Consider the following 20,381-nt stretch of genomic DNA (forward strand, 5'->3'; position numbering starts at 1 on the left):
AGTTTTCTTTTATCGTTGAAGGGAGTATAATGAGTTCCTTTCAGATTCGAGCAGTAGCAGACATCTCACAGTTAGCTTCTGTTGCTCAGATATACTTCTGTTGCTGGTATCTTTTGCTTGTGTTTTCCAGTCTAGTCCTCCTGGACAATGGGTTGTGGACTCAGCCGCTTCTGATCATATCTCTGGTATACGGGCCACCCTTAATCCTAATCCCCATTATGTCGGTTTGAGTTATCATCGTTTGTCATCACCCTATTATGCTTTTCTATCTTCTTTGTCCTCTGTTTCCATCCCTAAGTCTACAGGTGAAGCATTGTCTCATCCAGGATGGCGACAAGCTATGATTGACGAGATGTCTGCTTTACATACGAGTGGTACTTGGGAGCTCGTCCCTCTTCCTTCAGGTAAATCTACTGTTGGTTGTCGTTGGGTGTATGCAGTCAAGGTTGGTTCGGATGGTAAGGTTGATCGTCTTAAGGCTCGTCTTGTTTCCAAAGGATATACTCAGATATTTGGGCTCGATTACAGTGATACCTTCTCTCCTGTGGCTAAGATAGCATCAGTCCGCCTTTTTCTATCCATGGCTGATGTTCGCCATTGGCCTCTCTATCAGCTGGACATTAAGAATGCTTTTTTACACGATGACCTTGAGGATGAAGTTTATATGGAGCAACCACCTGGGTTTGTTGCTCAGGGGGAGTCTCGTGGCCTTGTATGTCGCTTGCGTCGGTCACTTTATGGTCTAAAGCAGTCTCCTCGAGCCTGGTTTGGTAAGTTCAGCACAGTTATTCGAGAATTTGGCATGATTCAGAGTGAAGCTGATCACTCTGTATTCTATCGGCATTCTGCCTCGAGTCTCTGTATTTATCTGGTGGTCTATGTTGACGACATTGTTATTACCGGCAATGACCAGGATGGTATTACTAAATTGAAGCAACATCTCTTGCAACACTTTCACACTAAGGATATGGGCAAACTAAAGTATTTTCTGGGTATTGAGGTCGCTCAGTCTAGCTCAGGTGTTGTGATCTGACAACGAAAGTATGCCTTAGATATTCTTGAAGAGACAGGAATGACAGGTTGTAGACCGGTTGACACTCCGATGGATCCGAATTCTAAACTTATGCCAGGACAGGGGGAGCCTCTTAGCGATCCTGCAAGATATAGACGGTTGGTTGGTAAATTAAATTACCTTACAGTGACAAGACCTGACATTTCCTTTTCTGTGAGTGTTGTAAGTCAGTTTATGGATTCTCCGTGTGATAGTCATTGGGATGCAGTTGTTCGCATTCTTCGGTATATAAAATCAGCTCCAGGCAAAGGTTTATTGTTTGAGGGTCGAGGCCATGAGCAGATCGTTGGATACTCAGATGCTGATTGAGCAGGATCACCTTCTGATAGACGTTCTACGTCTGGATATTGTGTCTTGGTAGGAGGAAATTTGGTGTCCTGGAAGAGCAAGAAACAGAATGTGGTTGCTCGGTCTAGTGCAGAAGCAGAATATCGAGCGATGGCTATGGCGACATGTGAGCTAATTTGGATCAAACAGTTGCTCAAGGAGTTGAAATTTGGTAAGATTAGTCAGATGGGACTTGTGTGTGATAATCAAGCTGCTCTTCATATTGCGTCAAATCCAGTGTTCCATGAGAGAACTAAACACATTGAGATTGACTGTCACTTTGTTAGAGAAAAGATACTCTCGGGAGATATTGCTACAAAGTTTGTGAAGTCGAATGATCAGCTTGCAGATATTTTCACCAAGTCCCTCACTGGTCCTCATATTAACTACATATGTAACAAGCTCGGTACATATGATTTATATGCACCAGCTTGAGGGGGAGTGTTAGAATAGTCATGTAAATAGGAGTAAATAAATAACCCTAATCCAATATATATTAGGAGTAGGACATGTTATGTGTGTATATATATAGGGCTCATTGTAACATATGTCAATACATCAATAATATATTTTCTCCCGTGCTTTCTCACAGTAATAATTGTAGTAACGATGATGAATCTCGTGTATACAAGTAGTATACTAAAAAGCAAAGAATCTATTAAAAAAATGATTCAACACAAACGACACCTAATCTACAATACAAAATTGAACCTCATGCATACACCAAAAAGAAACTAGGACTGAGAGGCTACTCTATATATATAGTCGTACTGTATTTCCTCAACAACTCTCATATTTTTCTCCTCCCACAGAATGCACATGAAATGCTAGTGGAGCAACATTCCACGCCCACCGTCTTCTCTTCCTTCTTATAAAAGCACAACTGAATAGTATCTCATTCACCTTGCCCTACATCGCCTTTTGTAATGTGAACCAAGTTAAAACCTCTCACCACCAAACTAGTTGTCACCTGGAGGTCGTGCACATATTTGCAGTACCACTTAACATACATAATCCTCATCTTCATCAAACTCTCAGCTGCCAAGATCGCTTTCATCGCTACTAGCCAAATAAAAAAATATGTTTTTGATACCCTTATCCAAACCAATTAGAGCAGAAAACCCGACTTCTCTGTAACCAAGATCTTATGATAATATGTCTCACTAAGAACGCTTCACTTCTCTCCACTCTCCACATTCACGAGTCTTAACTAGCATGCGATGTACTTTGCTTGTCAGGCATTTCAACTCGACCTCAGAATTCAGCTACTTTTCCATCTACTTTTTTGTCGTGCAGATTCCTCAAGATCATTGAGTCCCAATGAACTCTTACTCGTTCTCTATGTAATGTCACCACCTCTTAGCTCAAACACTATAATATCTGGAATGTGAGTCTCAAAGTCTCTTCCACACACCAATTGTGATTCCAAAACTTGATCTTGTTTCCATCCCTTACCATGATGTTCTACATAAGTCTTTCCATCCTTAATATTCCTCCAAAGACCCTATCCAAATAGAAGGGTGATATGTTTAATCCTCCGTCCCCCTTTAACTATTCCATTTTTTTTTTTTTTGCTTTCATGTTACTAGATTGAGCGTCCTCAACCTCAAATCTCCATAACCATTTCCTAATAGGTCTTGCTGAAAACTCGGAGATATTTATCCGTAGACCATTCCATTTCTTTGGAGACACAACATCCTCCAATATCTGGTGAGTCCCACAAAAAGTTCCTTGGAGCCTCTCCGATATACGTGGGGTAATGATGAGATAGTGAAGCAATGACATGACTACATTGGAACACTTTATAGAGTACTCCTAAGTAATACATCTTTCTAACCTTTAGGCAGGTACCTCCTCGACCACTCTATTAGCCCCCTCTTGAACTCTTTTAATCGTCGAGTTCCATGTTTGGTCTTTCTTGGAAGTCCAGAACCATATAAGAAACGCTCATACAAAATCCAATTGATTAATGTTTGCATCACAAAAAAGAAACTAATGTGTTGTTGGCAGATAAGAGGTGAGAAAACTGTGAAAACTCTCAACGTACTTTGTCCCCAAAGAATCCCGTTGTTGAAGCCTCCCATCCATAGGAACCCTCTTTTACCCTCTGCTCTCCACTCTACGTCAATCAATTGAAGTTCACCTCCAAATCAAAAGTGTTAGTAGCTGTGACAACTAACTATGAGATATTAAAGGTGATTGAGCAGTCATGTCCCCCTTCTCATTACAATCGCAGGTCTCCTGTTACCTTGCTAGTTCCTTCTCAATTGGCAATTGCAAACAAAAGGGATTGGTTCCCTAGTCTCCAACTTAAACCAAAAGGAACTCAAGTGTTTATAGCGCAACCATAAGGCACGTGATCCCTCTTCCCTTTGCTCAAACTATTCCTCCATATCAGTTTCCTTATCCAAACGGCACTTTTAGCCTATTTTGTAACTTTTTTTTTGAAAAGGGAAAACAAAAATCCCTATTTTGTAACTTTTTCTCTCCTAATAAAAGATCCCACCAACTTCGTCCCAGTCATAATTGTTATAGATCATTCATATTAACGATTCTCAAAAAAGTACTTGTTACTAGCCGGTTCACCATAATTTCCGACGATAAGAACTCCCTCCCACCCCCCACCCCCTTCTCACGCACCTCCCTCCCTCATAATCCCTTCTCATGCTCCCTCTTTCTCCATCAACTTCTCTCCTCCCACATAAAGGGCTTCAACGTAGAGCTCCGGGAACATCCAAATTTACGTGATTTCCCCATCATCAACTACCATCTACACCGGAATCCTTCCACCTTTGCTCACCAAGATCTTGACATCCAACATTTTATACATGCTACATATAACATCTCTAGAAAACCCGCACATATCTCCAAGAAACGCCACATGTGCTGATAATCCAACCAAGTGTACTGAAACTATGTCGCAAACAACCTGGGGTAGATGCAGCCTAGCAGCTCACTCCATCTTCCAAACATCAAAAAATAGCCTATATACTACTTGACTACCTCTAGATAGCTCCACGAAGAAGTGGCCAAACAAGAGAGCAACAAACAGAACCTAATGAGACAAATTGACTCCGTCAATACATACAGCATCCATAAGCTCCTTGATAGAAACCTAAAAGAACATACAGTAATCTGCTGCTAAGTTTAATTCAAAGATATTATTTCTGAGGATTTAACAAGCTTGAACAATCATATGACTTGAATTATGGAAAACAACACCAGTACAAGCCTCGTGATGATTTAAAAGAAGAGGAACCTTGGAACATCTTCAAGCATAAAGACACGGAGAGGCTTCAATTCTGATGGTCTCCATTTTATAAATTCCTGCCGCCAGTTATGCAGAACACTTACAGGCGTGACTATGAGAGCAGTTCTCAATCCTAAATCCACACTTCTCATAGCGGCATACAAGAAAGAAATCACCTGTAGAAACAATTTACAAGAAAGATTAACCACAAAGGCTAACAGAATAATGAACTCTTCCAGTTTCTTAAGCATCAGTTGAAAGTAAAAAATCTGATGAGAATACTCCCTCTCATTTCCATATTTCAGGTGAAAGTTAATCCGGTACATTGAAGTTCTAGATGGCAAGATAATGTTTAACTGACTCTGTCAGTTTAAAATTTGCCAGCAAAAAACAAGTAAAAATGAATGCAACACAAGTAAAATTCTAGATGGCTAGATAATATAACTGACTGTCAGTTTAAAACTTGCCAGCAAAAAACAAGTAAAATCAACACAAGTTGATTGAAACAATAAACAACGTTTTCTAATGTCACTCCCAATTTTTTCCAAGTGAAACTATGTGGGGCACCAGGCAGTGTTAAGAAACATATGATCATACAGTAATTTGAAGATGAGAAACTTCTAAAAGTCCTGTACCCTTAGGACACAAAACTGAGGTATTAGTCAGAATCAGAACAAGAAATGGAGCTAGGTCACAGAAATGCAATAATGTGATTCAGCCATGTAATACCTGAAATGTTTTGCCTAGACCCATAGTATGAGCTAGGATGCAACCAAGGCCTTTATCTCCAGACTTGACTTTCCTGATAGATTGAATAATATTTTCCCACATAAAACGAATCCCAGCAACCTACAATGATAAAAGTTAGGTGCCAATACTAAATAAGAGATTTTCTATGGTACAAATAACAATACATACACAATCAAGAGCCATATAATGAGTTCGGATGATAACAGGCTAAGTTGCTCGACACTGCATTTTAGGTGCCGCACCCCTGTCGACACAACACTAGTATGGGTGTGGGCATGGGATCTGTATTGGATCTGGTCAAACAATTTTGGGTACTATGACCACGACGGAGGGAAGATTTTGAGACCAGATACAATTTGATTCCCGAAATCAGAACCAAAACTAGAGTAAATTTGAAGAAAATAGCATACCTGACCTAGGAAATCAATCCTTTATATATCTACAACTTGAGAATAAAAAGAAATCCACTTTACAAGCTAGATAATTTTATTTTTTAAATTATTTTTAGTTGGATACCCGCACCCGTATCCATACTAGGATGCGTATCCCCGAATCTTAGAAATTAGAAATTACATTTTGAAGGATCCGACATCTAGCTCCGCACCCGTGTCGGACACCCGCACCCGTGTCTGAGCAACTTAGATAGTAGGTATAACACGTTTTCACCATCTACACTATCTTAGTTTTCTTCAACTTCTTTGCCCGTGGCAAACTTCAAAGGGTCAAACTCGCATAGACCTAGACTGAATCAAACACAAAATCAATACTAGTACTAGGATCTGACAAAGAACTCATACTGGCATTAAAACATGCTACCGATACTCGTCATCAAAGTGAAGGATCTGGTTAATGTAGCTTTTCTTTTTATAGTCGAGAAATTTCCACGGATTGGTGTGTGAGGTTCGAACTCGGTAGATAATGAGCCCGTCCCTCTAGCCTTCTCCCCTTAAACACAAGAATTATGTCTGCAATAAGGTTCGAAACCGTGACATCCTAACCCACACAACACAAGTTACGCTCTTAGCGCTAGACCAAAGCCCTAGAACTTGGTTAATGTAGCTTTTAGCTGGTAAAGAACACAAGACCGAAAAGGAGTTCCAACTTTGTTTCCTCTAAAGTAGATTTTGTTTTGGGGGGGGGGGGTTCATGCAGCTATGTGTAAGCAAGTATCCAGTACGGTTAAAAGAAAAGAAAAAAGGGTACACGTATCGTGAATTTTAAACATGTTTATTAGTATATTTGAAAAGATCTGCACCTTACACATTTCAGGCTTGCTTAGCACGAGTACTTGAAGACAAATGAAAGTTCGTGTAACATAGGGGTGGCCAGGGATTTCTAATTGGAATGGCATTCCTATCACTAGAAGGGAGGACGATTTTGTATGAATTTGTCGACAAGTAAAACTAAAGAATGTATAAATTACGGCTTCAAATTGAGGGGGCTACATGCAGCTATGTGTAAGCAAGTACCCAGTACGGTTAAAAGAAAAGAAAAAAGGGTACACAGTATGTATCGTAAATTTTAAACATGTTTGTTAGTATATTTTGAAAAGATCTGCACCTTACGCATTTCAGGCTTGCTCAACACGAGTACTTCAAGACAAATGAAGAGTTCATGTAACATAGGGGTGGCCAGGGATTTCCAATTGGAATGGCATTCCTAGCACTAGCAGGGAGGAATTTGTCAGACAAGTAAAACTAAAGAATGTATAAATTACGGCTTCAAAGTGATTGTTGTGGGTTTGTCAATGAAGACAAAGGAACTAGAGATTGACAGTGCAGGTCAGAAATTATAAACTGAAGGTTATGCAAAACAGAAGTTTGTTCAATAAAATAACAAAGCAATCCAGTTAACTCAGTTTAAGAAAACAAAACAAACAACACTTGTTCCTTGAGTGCATGTCTTAAAAAGCATATTCTTTTCAGGACCTAGAGTCAGAAAAGAGGAAGACGACCTTAAGAAATGCTCAGAATACCTAAGAGCCCTTAGGGTGACATGTTGGCAGGCCACATGATCCACAGATGTATAAGAGTACGATGCCAAGAGTGAGATGCTATCTTCTATATGTAAGGATATGACAAAAAGTAGATATGAGAGGCAGATCTTATTGATGAAGGAGAAAGGGAAAAAGAGAGTCAACTTTCTCATTCGTGCAACACATCAAAGTACTACTCACAGGATTCAGAAGAATTCAGATATCATATTTGTCACAATGTGAAATCCGTATACTACTTCAGAGAGCAAGAATGTAACACACACGAGACGAACAACTGCATAGAAGGTGACCTGGTGGGCTTTCAGCTTTGCTGAGATGCTGGGTGGAATCCTTACTGCCTCTTCCCCGTCCTCCCTCACCACATTAACTATGTAACCAGTTTCAACATCACCGAGCATTTCTAAGCTACCACTTTCATACGAGGTTTTGCAACAAGCCCCAGAATTCATGAACATAGTCTCGCTCGAATATTTTGCACCCAGAGATTTGAGGCGTTCTTGGCGTTCCTGAAAATATGTGTGTTTTAATAGATGCCTTGAGAAGGAACCAGTGACAGAACACATCGCTTGGACTTTTACCTTTTCTATTGCAATTTTCCTTTTTGTCTCCTCCCCTAACTCAGTATCATCAAGGATTCTTCTAATTTTCTTTTTTCGTCTTCTCTTCGTGCTGGTGCAAGAAAACATAGTCCTTCCTTTATTCTCGGTATATATTGTAATACAGAGGTGAAAATGGTAAAGTGCTAGAAAATAAGGAGGCTAATCAAACATTACAGAGCATAGACACAAACATAAAACTATTAAGTCCATTTGGATGCAATGTATTTAGACCTCCATACATGAGGCAGAAAATCCCATTCTTTAACAATACAAACTAACACTGCTACAAAATGCTTCAGAAACAATTTTCTCATTGGCATCATCACCTGTCCAGGAAAAACAAATAGAGAAGGAGAAGAGGAAAGATCAAGCATTACTACTCCCCTTGTCGCAGTTCCCATGTCACTTTTCGCTTAGCAAGAGACGGAGCATTTTCCAAGACTGCTGTGGAACTGCTCAAAAGAATCTATGATCTAGAGAGTGGAGAATGCAACTTCTTTTGTAGTATCAATATGCTACATGTTAAGAGTTGATGAAACTAAAGAGTAGCCCGCTCATGCACAAATCTTGCACGAGTTTAATTGAGTCATTGCCATGATCATGCCATATGGATAAATTGGGATCGAGTCCTAAAGATATGCAACTTAATGGATGTAGGATACACAGTTTACATGATTATCAAGTATATGGTGTACCTTCTATGCCCATTGACATCAGCATCTGAAGCATCTGAATTATCTGAATCTGTGTCTGTGCTAGAATCTACTAATCCCTGAGATTCCATGATCTTCTCCAACTCTGAAACCAATGGATGCAGGATACTTGGGGAGCAACAGCAGCATTGCCAACCAGATATTTTTATTCCCAATAAAGTTTCTTCACCAAGGTTCCTCCTTACACACACACTACAAAATAACCTTTTGCACGATTTACAACTTAAGAGATCACTGCAACGCCCACACCATCTGCAGTAGCATTCTGAGCAATCAACATCCTGCACAACGTTAAAAAGACATAGAGAGAGAGAGAACCGTGAATCATTACTGTAAAATAACAAGACTGATAAAGAGAATTTAACCATTAACTGATATCTTCTCATTGATGTACAGGCAAAGTATATATAGGACACAAGTGAATAAAATAACTACAGCTATAAGGAAAAGGGATAAATACAGATAAGAGAGATAACTACAAATACAAGAAATATAACTAGTAAAATAATTAATTACACGTAGAAGAATGTATATACTCTAACAATTACATCTTGTTATTTGTCAGAATTTAAGTCATAGAACATTAGTTAAAATTAACACGTAAAGGTGTGCCTAGCCGTGATTGCAAATAGCCAGCACCACAGCAATCTCATAACACATGTAAATAGAAATACACCTAATTTTTTCAAGATGCTATTGACACATAATTTGGATATATTTGAAACTATCTTCAATAATTTAGCAGGGATGGTTATATTTTACCTGCATCTTTGCTTTCATTGAGTTTTTGCAGTCCAGGCAAACTATAACTTTCAAAAGAGGATGTGCACGTAGTTCAACAGCCACTTTATCACAAGCCGTGCAGCGAAAATTTTGCTTCTCATTAAATGTCGGAAGAGAACTAATGGGAAGCACATCATCTCCATTCCTTTGTGGATTGGACTGATCTCCCGTCTCACTCAAACTGCATGTAGGAGACAACTTTTCCCCAGGAAGATCCTCCTCATCACTATCTAGCGTAATGATCCGAGGCTTTTTACTTTGAGCCTCCATTTCCTCAAAGTTATGTACACGTTTCAACCCTTTGGCCTCAGAATCAATTTCAGGTAGGCATTTTGATGATAGCGCATCCCCATCATCAATAGTGGAATACCTATTTGTGTGAAAGTCAACATCTTGAGACAAGGAACCGTTCATGTCATCTGTTGTATCTTCCTGTATCTCCTCCTGGTTGGACATAAGAAGTGTACAACATGAAGTAGAATTTAAAAGAGGAAAAGCACAAAACTATGAAGGGATCAAAGAATATTAAATAGCCAATATTATGTAATCAACTATTGTTACATTTTGAAAGAAGATTTTGCATAGTAGTTCGGTACCTTCACCAACATCACTGCCTCAAGGAAGAGCGAACGAGAGGACCTCAGTAGTTTTTTTCCCTTTAACAGGAAGAGGACCTCAATAGTTTTATAGTACCATAGTCAAATATATTTGGATAGCACACCCACTTAGGTACACATTTCATATACAAACTCAAATGAGTAACACAAAGTTCAGGTTAACTTTCAATCTTTTTCCTTTGTCCAATTACGAAGGTCGCATAATGCTAGCTACTCTAGAACTCTTATTTTCTCATTCCTCAGTCTTAATTTTAGAAGATAAGAAGAGAGAAAACACTAGTCGCAAAGTATTCGTCTAGGGTAAGAGTGTAACTCGTGATGTGTGGGTTACGCCCACGTCACGGGTTTGAATCTTGTCGCAGACAAAAACTTGGTATTTAAGTGGAGAAGGGTAGAATGACTAGCCCACCATCCACCGAATGCCAACAGTGAACCAGTGGCCCTCGTAAATTTCTCGATAATCAAAAAAGGAGAGAAATGCTAAAAGTTAGTCCAATGCATGCCTTTCAAAATTCCAAATTTCCAACCATCACATTGACAAAAAGAAAGTTTAGGATTTGGAAAGGGGATTCCACCATCAGAAATCCTACCTACTTCAAAGTCTCAGCCTCCAGGGAGAAGACAAATTCTCAATAACAAGCTTCTTCGGGTTCTTGGCATCAAGAGGTAAATTATAATATTAAAGCGGGAGGTTTCATTATTTAATTAATATGTGTAAAAGTAGATTATGGATATGATCAGCTATAATGAGTTAAAATTGAATATCTCACAATTTCAGATAGATGAAATCGGGAGAATTCAAGAAAAATTTTGTAAGGATACGCAAGAATAGGAAACTGTGGATTAATGTCGAAATTGGAATAACCATGGGTAGTTCGCCCTAATGGAATATACTGTGAAACAATTGGGAATTTGACTAGCTTGTCCGAAGTAGATGTGATATTTTTCAAATAAATAACACTTAAGTTCATACAAAATGATTATTAATTGCTGAACAAGCAAACGGTTAGCCTACTAGCACCACGTTCATGACAAAGGAAACTAGATTGTGAGAGGTGGCTCTTTCTTAGCTTGTGTTTTTCAACTATAATATGCTTCGAAAATTGTTTTCTCCATTAAAGTGATTAATTGAATTGGGATAAGCAGTAATATTAATGATATGCTGAGAAAGAAAATATTTTGATAGTATGAGTTCCATTATGATGTATAAAGTGCCAAATATTCGCATCAGATATGATCTTTGGTTATTCTATGTTATTATGCTATGGCCAAATGATCTTTAAAGAATGCGCATATACATGTTTATGTGTATGTATCATGTATGTATATTGAGATACTTGTGATGGGTAGCAACATCGTCAGAACATCGTTACCTAACGACAGTGCGCTTCTTTGTGTGGTTGGCAGCAAGAGAATCAGCAGGGAGAAACCATGTATAGATGAGTCAGAGAAGATGCGGATGCAGCGCGCTTGTGGTGGATGGTTTGGAATTGGTTCAGAATACAAAGGAAGCGTCATTCAGTTTGACTTTCAAAAGTAGGAAAAGATCATCAAAATGGGAATTTGCCAGCCATTATGTGAGTAGTTTGGCATGAGCAAAATAGAAGAGCGTTTGAAGGGGTAGAAGACCATCAAAATGGGATATTGTCTCCAAGCTCTTATGTGAGTAGTTTGGCATGAGCGAAATAGAAGGGCGTTCGAAGGGGTAGAGAATAATTTTGTTTATATGAGAAATAGCTTGTTGACTCTAGTTTCCTTTTGGTGCAACCTTGAACTTTGACTTGTATAGATGAGAGTGACTTTCGTAGAGAACCAAGTTTTATTGTAGGGTCTCTACTTTTTGGTATATTTCTTGTATACCGGAATTTCCCAATATCAATAAAATTATTTTGCCTTATTAAAGAACCATTATCTAGCGACGAGTTTCGTTACCTGGTGCACCTTGTACAGTAATGATATAATGTTGCGCCTTCGTTATTAGGAAGAAAAGAACTAGCAACAAGTGCGATAGGCTTCGCTAGACGGCTATGCTGACAACCACATTGACGGTTTGATATCTATTCTAGCTTTAGAAACTCCTCTGCAGTTTGAGATGTAAAATTATTTAAATTAAACTGCAGAGTATTACTTTTGTTGCTCAATTATTATGTTATGTTGACTTGTACCCCCATGTTACTTTGATACGAATTGAGCATGTTTTCATATCGTATATGTATGTATATACATTTTTTTTGAAATAAAATTAGGCCCTAGCACAAAGATTGTGCTAAGGAGTAGCAAGTTACAAGACCCAAAATAGAGAAACACCAATCTTGTAACAGCTACAAGGAGCCTATGAGATCTACTAGAGATTGTACATCTTGTACAAGTGCTTCTTTACACCAAAAATAAAACAAAAATGTACAATTCATCTTAATCCTTTATTCATGGCTTGCCACATCTTCAGAACATCTAGAGTTTCTTTCCTTCCAAATGGTCCACCAAATACATGCTGGGACAATGTTCCACCACTTCTTTTGGCATGTGATTATCCCGGAGCCATTCCAGCTTGCCATCATCTCATCAGTTCTCCTAGGCATTGTCCAGCTTAGGCCTTTCATACTCATGAACAGCTGCCACAATCTGCTAGTCACCTGGCAGTGAATGAACAAATGGCTGGTTGTCTCATTCTTATTGCCGCACAAAAAACATCTTGAGCATAGTTGTATTCCTCTCTTCATCAAATTTTCATGAGTTGAAACAGCCTTTTTGACTACTAAGTACTAACCAGCAAAAAATTGTCACCTTTAGGGGGACTTTTGCCTTCCAAATATGTTTCCAATGCCGGAGGCCATAGTTCTGGTCACATCTGTTTAAAATCATGTATTCTGACTTTACTGTAAAGATACCATTGTTGCTTCTAACCCACACCAGCTTATCTTCTTGTTCAGTAGTTCCCCTGAAGTTCTGTAGAAGACTGAAGAAATTAGTCACTCTACTCACTTCCCAGTCATTCAGAAATCAGTCACTCTACTCACCTCCCGGTCATTCAGAAATCTTCTAAAGGTTAGGTTCCAACCTTGTAGGCTCCAAGTTTCAGTTAGAGTTGCATCAGGTTGTTGTGCTAAGCTGAAAATATCCTGAGGGGACCATTTCCTATCCAATCATCATTCTAGAAGGAGAGCTTCGTGCCATTCGTAGTTTTGAAACTGATGTTGGAAGCAAAATCTTGCCATAGGGCACTTACTGATTTCCAAACACTCACTCTATATGAGCTGGTAACAGAACTTATGCACCACTGCCCCACAGTCCCATATTTTTCATTGATCACCTTCCTCCATAGGGCTTGGTCTTCCAGAGGGAATCTCCACAACCAGTTCATTAAAAGACTCTTGTTATGTTGCCTTAGGTTTCTAATACCCAAGCCCCCTTCCTTCTTGCTGCATGTGAGAGCTTCCCACTTGACCAAGTGGTAACTTTTCTTCTTCTTGTTTCCTTGCCAAAATGAAGTTCCTCCTCAGAGCGTCGATTAACCTTGACTGGCATGGGAAAGAGAGACATCATGCAAGTGGGAAGAGCATCTAGAACACTATTAACCAGGACAACCCTACCTCCCAGGACAAGTAATTGCTTTTCCAATTAGATAGTTTCTTCTCACCTTTCCACAATTCCATTCCATATCTGTTGAGACTTATTTTTAGCCCCTAGAGGTAACCCCAGATATGTAGTAGGTAGAGTCCCCACCTCACAACCTAAAAATCCTGCTAGTCTTTGAATGTCTGGAACCTCGTTCACAGTAAACAAATGGGATTTTCTCCAGTTTACATGTAAACCTGACACAGCTTCAAACACAGTCAGAATCAACCTCAGGTGTGTAATTTGCTCTACTTTGGCATCACAGAAAACCAGTGAATCATCAGCATATAGTAAGTGAGTAATTTCCAGATTACTTCTGTCATTGTTGAGCACCCTGAAGCCTCTCAGCCAACCTTCAAGAGTTGCTTTCTTGATCATGCTATTCAAACCTTCCATGGCAATAATGAAGATGAAAGGTGAGAGTAGGTCTCCTTGCCTTAATCCTCTTTGAGATGGAAAGAACCCCTCTTGAGTGCCATTCACAAGAATGGAGAATCTAACATTACTAATGCAGAAGTGAATCCACTTAATCCATTTGCAACCGAAACCCATATCTTTCAACAGCTTGATAAGGTAATTCCAGTTTACGTAATCAAAAGCTTTTTCTATATTAAGTTTGCACTAGCACCCCTGGATCTTTCCCCCTAATTCTGGAGTCAACACATTCAATTAGCTATTAAAGTTGCATCCATGATTTGCCTGCCTTTGATGAAGGCCATCTGTTGAGAGTCCACAAGTTTATAGACCACCTTCTTCAGTCTTTCAGTCAGCACCCTAGAAATGATCTTGTAGACACTGCCAATCAGACTAATAGGTCTAAAATCCTTCAACTCAGCTGCACCAACCTTTTTAGGAATCATAGCTATATAGGTAGCATTGAAACTTTTCTCAAAATATTCTTTTGAATGAAAATTCTGAAAAGTATTCACCAGATCTTCTTTTAGTGCATCCCAACAGTGTAAGAAGAAACCCATGGTGTATCCATCAGGTCCAGGAGCTTTGTCGACTGCACATGCTTTAAGCCCATTCAAAATTTCCTGCTCATCAAATCCCGCTCCAACCACTCCACTTCTGAGTTATTTAGTTGAGGGGATTGACTATAGTTGAACTCAGGCCTCCATAATTCTAACTCGCTATACAGGTAAAAATTAAGGATCTCACTTTTGATTGTAGTTAAATCCTAAACGTGAACCCTATTAATGATGAGTCTATCGATTGCATTGAACCTTCTATTAGCATTTGCCACATTGTGGAAGAAATTTGTGTTTTTGTCCCCTTGTTTCAACCATTGTACTCTTGATTTTTGTCTCCAGGGTAACTCCTCATGCTTTGCAATTTCTTCTAGATCCATAGTGAGGCTTGCTATCAGTTCGTCTTCAGACATTACTGGTCTCCTGGGCAATTTGTAGTACCAGGATATTATTAAGACAATCAGTTTTCAAAGCTGACAGGTACCTTACTTGAGTTAAACTCCAATCTCTTAATTTGCCTTTTAAGAGCTTGAGTTTCTGGGCGAGAATAAAGTCGGGTCTCCCCTAAACATTGAAGGATGACCACCACAAGCTACCGTGTCCTTAAAGCCCTCAACTCCCAACCACCTGTTCTGAAACTTGAAATAAGATTTAGAGTTCTCCCGATCACCGCAATTAAGCAAAAAGGGGGTGTGGTTAGAGACAGGTTTGGGAAGCACGGACTGCCTTTTGTTCCTAAAGCTCTCATCCCAATCACAAGAGAACAAAAATTGTCCAATCTAGAAGGAATATGAGAATTGTTGCTCCTGGTCCATGTAAACACTCCCCCTAAAAGCGGAGGGTCGAGGAGCTCAATGTCCTCAATGAAATTGGAGAACTCAATCATGGCTCTTGATATGATGTTGTTGTCCCTTCTTTCCTCCATAAACCTAGTAACAGTGAAATCTCCGCAAACAACCCATGGACCATCGAAAGATCTACGGAAGCAGCAACTTCCCACCAAACATTCCTTCTTTCAAGTCTACAATGCGGAGAGTAAACTCCAATCAAGTGTCGGGAGAAATTATAGCCCTGGGCATCAAACTTAACAGTGATAGAATAACTACCTACATTAATCACCTCCCCTTTCCAGGATCTACTGTCCCAGAGAACCAAGATACCCCTATACTGTCGCTAGCTTCCAAACAGCCAAATTTGACCCACCTGAACCCCCAAATTTGTTTCATAAAACTCTGCACATCTCCTTCCAATTTCGATTCTTGTAAGCAGTAGATATCGGCCTTCTAACTCTCAATTAGAGACTTGACAATAGATTTGTTATCCCTTCTGTTTAATCCCCTCACGTTCCAAGAAATGATTTTTACCTTCATTGATAATAATTGAAGGTAGATTTTCCCCTGCTCCTTGTACTGGACTTTGGAAATTCATGTTGAACACCAGATTCTGAACTTCCATGCTCCCCTTCTTCTTTTTTGGAGTCGACACAATCTTTAAAGCAGCTTCTCTCTTATCTCTAATTTGCACTTATCAATTTTCACGAAGAGAGACAGAGCTTCTCCCTCGCACCCCTGAAAGTTCACTCCGTATGCTTTGCTCATCTTCAAAACATTTTTGTGCACCCATAAGGAAGCTTCCATTTCCGCCTCTAGAAATTGAGAGTCCAAGGGTTCTACTTCATCAACAGACCATGCCTCTTGATCTTCATACGTTGACAATTGTAGGGAATTCTTGGGTAGAGGAGAGAAGGGAATGATTTTGCCACCCACTAAAGCTTGACCTTCTTCTTCGAATCCACCATGCAAAGCCAATTCCTCTGTTGCATCTGAGAGACGTGGTGGATCTTCTGTCTCAGATGGATCTTCTGATAGAACAATGTCCATTGAGTTATGAATTGCATAAAGTTCCTCCAACATTGGGTCGGGTCTGTCCCCTGGGAAGAGAACCGAGAATCTGTTTCTTATTCCCAGATCTGGGCTTCTCTTAAAAGTCGGGATGGGCTTAGTGAAAGAAATAGGGGACTTTTAATTTTACTAGGCCCGTTAGATGACTCCGCAATAGCATGTGAACCTTTTTTAAAAGAAGGTCCCACCTCAATGTCACGTGACTCTTGAGCCACGTGCCTCTTACTTTCCAGACCCATAGCTGTATTTCTAGGGTTAGGACCCCTAGAAATTTCAAATCTCTCTGATGCAATTTCATCACTGCACCAGGTCGCCGGCGATTCGCACCAGATCGGCACAGATAAAATTATGCCATTTTTCTCCACCTCTCTGACTCTTGGGATTCTTTCGGATGGGCCCTTCACTTTGATTCGAGCCCATTTTAAATGATTCCTGAGAGAAGTTTCCTTCTCCGTTTCAATCCATCCCCCGCATTTATCCCCAATGAGCTTGAAGATTTTCTGGGACCACAGGTGAAGAGGAGTCACCAGTAATCTCACCCAAACCCAGTCCAGCTTTGCCTCAGCCGGATAACAGCCTATTGTCGGCGACCACCATTCAAGCATCAGCAGTTTGTTCCTCCATCTCCATTCCCCATTTTGATATGGTCTACCATTTTCCTTGACGGAAACTCGAACAAGAATTTTGAGCCATGAATTTCGTACATCTGTATGCCAGGGATATTGCTCCATTTGTTAGTGACCCATCTCCTCATGTCGGAGAGAGTGGGCAACTCCTTCGTATCACTGAAGCTGCCAACCAAACATCTGCTCAGTAAATCCTTATCGGAAATTTCAGCTCCTTGCACAATAGCGCGTTGACCAAAAGTGGTTTGTGCAAACGACGTCCAGGTTCCTTTTGCCTCCCACTTATCGGTTTTGAATGCTTTCATATAAGAGTGCTCCTCTGTTGGTTTGACAAAGCTTTTCACAGCTGAAGCCACCTTATTTATGAACTTCTCTATCTTTAATGCAACGTCTCTCCGTCCCACATTGAATGCTGCTTCTGGAAGGATTATGACAGCTCTACGTTCCCCTGTACCGCTACAATGCTTATATATCTGCCAAAATCAATGTATTTCTTTGTACAGAAGAAATTGTAGTCATGATCTCTGGACTTCCACCTTCTGAGTTCATTCCCCTTTCGATCAGATGTTGTATGAAGAAGACCGCAAAACCATAGCATGACATTTCGACTGAGAGTCATTTTCCACATGAAATTCTTCTTGTTTTCCCACCCATTCGTACCAAACCTCTGCACCATTTTTGACTTCAGTAATGTCAAAAGACTTCTCACCAATAATAAAATATATTCTATTAACCATAATTTTGGAAGAAAGGGAAAAACAAGACGAAGTTTTTGGGGCAATCACCAAGACATGATTGATAAAAAAACTAAGTAACCAAGGGAAAGATCATCAGAAAGAAAGAGAAACGATACCAGGGAGAGTTTTTAGGCTCTCACCTTGGAACTTGTACCTGGGAGCATATTCAAAGGCATCCACTAATAACTTTTTACTACCAGAATCTTATGTTATATGTATGTATATACTTATCCATGATAAATGGATAAAACGGTTATAGTTGAGTTATCCACTCACTTGTCAGTGTGACTAACCCCCTCTTCTCATCATCATTATTCACTAGTTGACATGGTTAATACTACTCCAACCGCGTGACAACTAGTAGATAGTTATCAAAGTAAGCCTAACCTGTAATGTGTGGGCAGTATCTTCTATTATTTTGTTAGACTCTAGAATTATGCTCCACTAATCATTCTTGGAGATTATAGAATTGATTTTGTGAGTCTTGTGTCAGTTGATTATTGAAAATTAATTGTTAGTACCTTTGGTTTGTAGCTAGTGATATTGGTGCATAAAATTTGTGTTGTTGTGATTGGCTAATAACATGATTATCGGAATGCTCTAAGCACAGAGGAGACTATCAGAGTTTTGTGCCAAAAATGGCCAGGTGGCTAGGTGAACCATGCTTGACTTAACGCCGGTTGGGGTCGTGACATAAAGTCTATCTGATATCCCCCGTGGCAGTAGTGAATTTTCAGAGGGTCATATTGTTAGCTCATAACAGATCACCCTGAAGTAAAACGGCTCAAGTCCTTCGCGACTGATACACTTTCAGAAATCCTTTCCTAATAACACTTTAAGAAACTTATTAGATACTAAAAAGAGAGCTCAGAGCATGCTAATTACCAATTTCTGCATGTTCCTGTGTCTTCTTTGTTTTAAACGTCTCCGAAGCTTCAGATCAATTTTTAGATCATCTTCCTCTTTAACCTGGAAGAGAGAGAAGTAAAAAAAATTGTCATAAGTTGAATCGACAGCCCAGTTATAACACCAGAAGTTACCTCTCATCAGCAGAGAATTTGAAGAAGAAACAAATGGTCATTTAAAGGGTGCTTAAAAGAAAAAGAAAGAGTGTGGTAAAAAGGAAGGGAAAAAAAAGGTGCAATGAACACTTCATCCGGCTCCATATCTTCAAGAAATGAAGTATCAATGTCAAAGAAAAGAACTAGAATATACCATTCACAGACCTTCTTATACTTCCTCTTTTGCTCTTCAGAAAGATTTAGCTCTCTTTCATTTGCAATGGCATCTGCAACAAATGGATCAACAGAACTGTCTTCAATATCATCAATCTCCTCAACCTGAGATTGAATCGCATATAAGACCAAAGCACTTTTTAATTAGTTGGCCATGCGAATTAAACAAAGACCCTCTGAAGTAAAGAAAATGATATAAAACTCAAAACTGTGATTATGCGGCAAAAGTTTTTGGCATTTCGTATACCATGTAAGTTTACAGATATACTTGTCATGAAGCTGGTATAAATCAGGAACTAATTTCATAAATTCCCACTTGACGATTATGAAAAGCAAAAGCAAAGTAGCATCAAGGCTATCTCAAAATAAATAGACCAAAGAAAAAATAATACAACAATATACTCAGCGTGGTCTCACAAGTGGGGTCTAGGAGGGTGGCGTGTAAGCAAACCTACCCCTACCTTGTGTGAGGTAGACAGCTGTTTCCGATAGACATCAAATAGAAAATAAAAATTTTATAAAATTGCAAGATTAAATTGATATCATTTGCTTCGTTATAAATGATCTTTCATTATTCTTTTATACTCTTATTTTAATCGTTTTTACAATCTATTAATCTATTTTGTACAATAATATCTTTCTAGGACTCCCCAATTCAGTAAAAATATATTAAAAGAAAACAACAATATCTTTCTAGGGGAAGTGTATACTTTAAATTCGAGAACATGTGGCTAGAGCATGAAAATCTTGGTAATCAGTGGAGTTGGTGGAAGTCTTACGATATTCAATGCAGGCAAGATCTGATTTTAGCAAGGAAATAGAAAATATTGAAGATTTGAGGAATGGAATCAAGAAGTCTACGGAAGATTGGAAGTAGTGTTTTAAAAGGCATTTTATGGGCTAGCCCTACGGCGAGGCGCACTAAAAACGCAATGCGGCATACACGTGGAGCGCAAGCCTTGTGGGTGCACAAGTCCCAGCCTTCTGGGCGTTTTCTTAGGCGTAAGTCCTAACTTTCTGGGCATTCATTGGGGTTACACCCCAGAGAATTTATTCAGAATAGAGCCATAATTGCTTAATAATTCCTTTTATTAATACTTAAACTCAAAGTTAACTCAGTAAATTTTCAAATTGAAAAAACTCAAAAGGCAAAGGCTTTTTCTAACTCCCATCTCAAAAAAAAGAAATT

General features: G+C 39.3%; 1 protein-coding gene across 2 annotated transcripts in view; it reads right to left on the reverse strand.

Annotated features, from left to right (window-relative positions):
• LOC109241985 (protein CHROMATIN REMODELING 20) overlaps positions 1–20,381 on the reverse strand; it is a 47,708-nt gene that overhangs the window by 21,357 nt on the left and 5,970 nt on the right. For both annotated transcript variants that reach the window (XM_019408806.1, XM_019408808.1), the window contains 8 exons: positions 19,184–19,297; positions 18,843–18,926; positions 9,470–9,934; positions 8,690–8,988; positions 7,974–8,064; positions 7,686–7,901; positions 5,379–5,498; positions 4,659–4,825 (listed from right to left, as the gene is read on the reverse strand). In XM_019408806.1, coding sequence (XP_019264351.1) covers positions 4,659–4,825; positions 5,379–5,498; positions 7,686–7,901; positions 7,974–8,064; positions 8,690–8,988; positions 9,470–9,934; positions 18,843–18,926; positions 19,184–19,297 — 1,556 coding nt within the window. The remainder of the gene's footprint in view (positions 1–4,658; positions 4,826–5,378; positions 5,499–7,685; positions 7,902–7,973; positions 8,065–8,689; positions 8,989–9,469; positions 9,935–18,842; positions 18,927–19,183; positions 19,298–20,381) is intronic.

This window comes from Nicotiana attenuata, unplaced genomic scaffold (genome assembly GCF_001879085.1).
Source record: "Nicotiana attenuata strain UT unplaced genomic scaffold, NIATTr2, whole genome shotgun sequence".
Lineage (NCBI taxonomy): Eukaryota > Viridiplantae > Streptophyta > Magnoliopsida > Solanales > Solanaceae > Nicotiana > Nicotiana attenuata.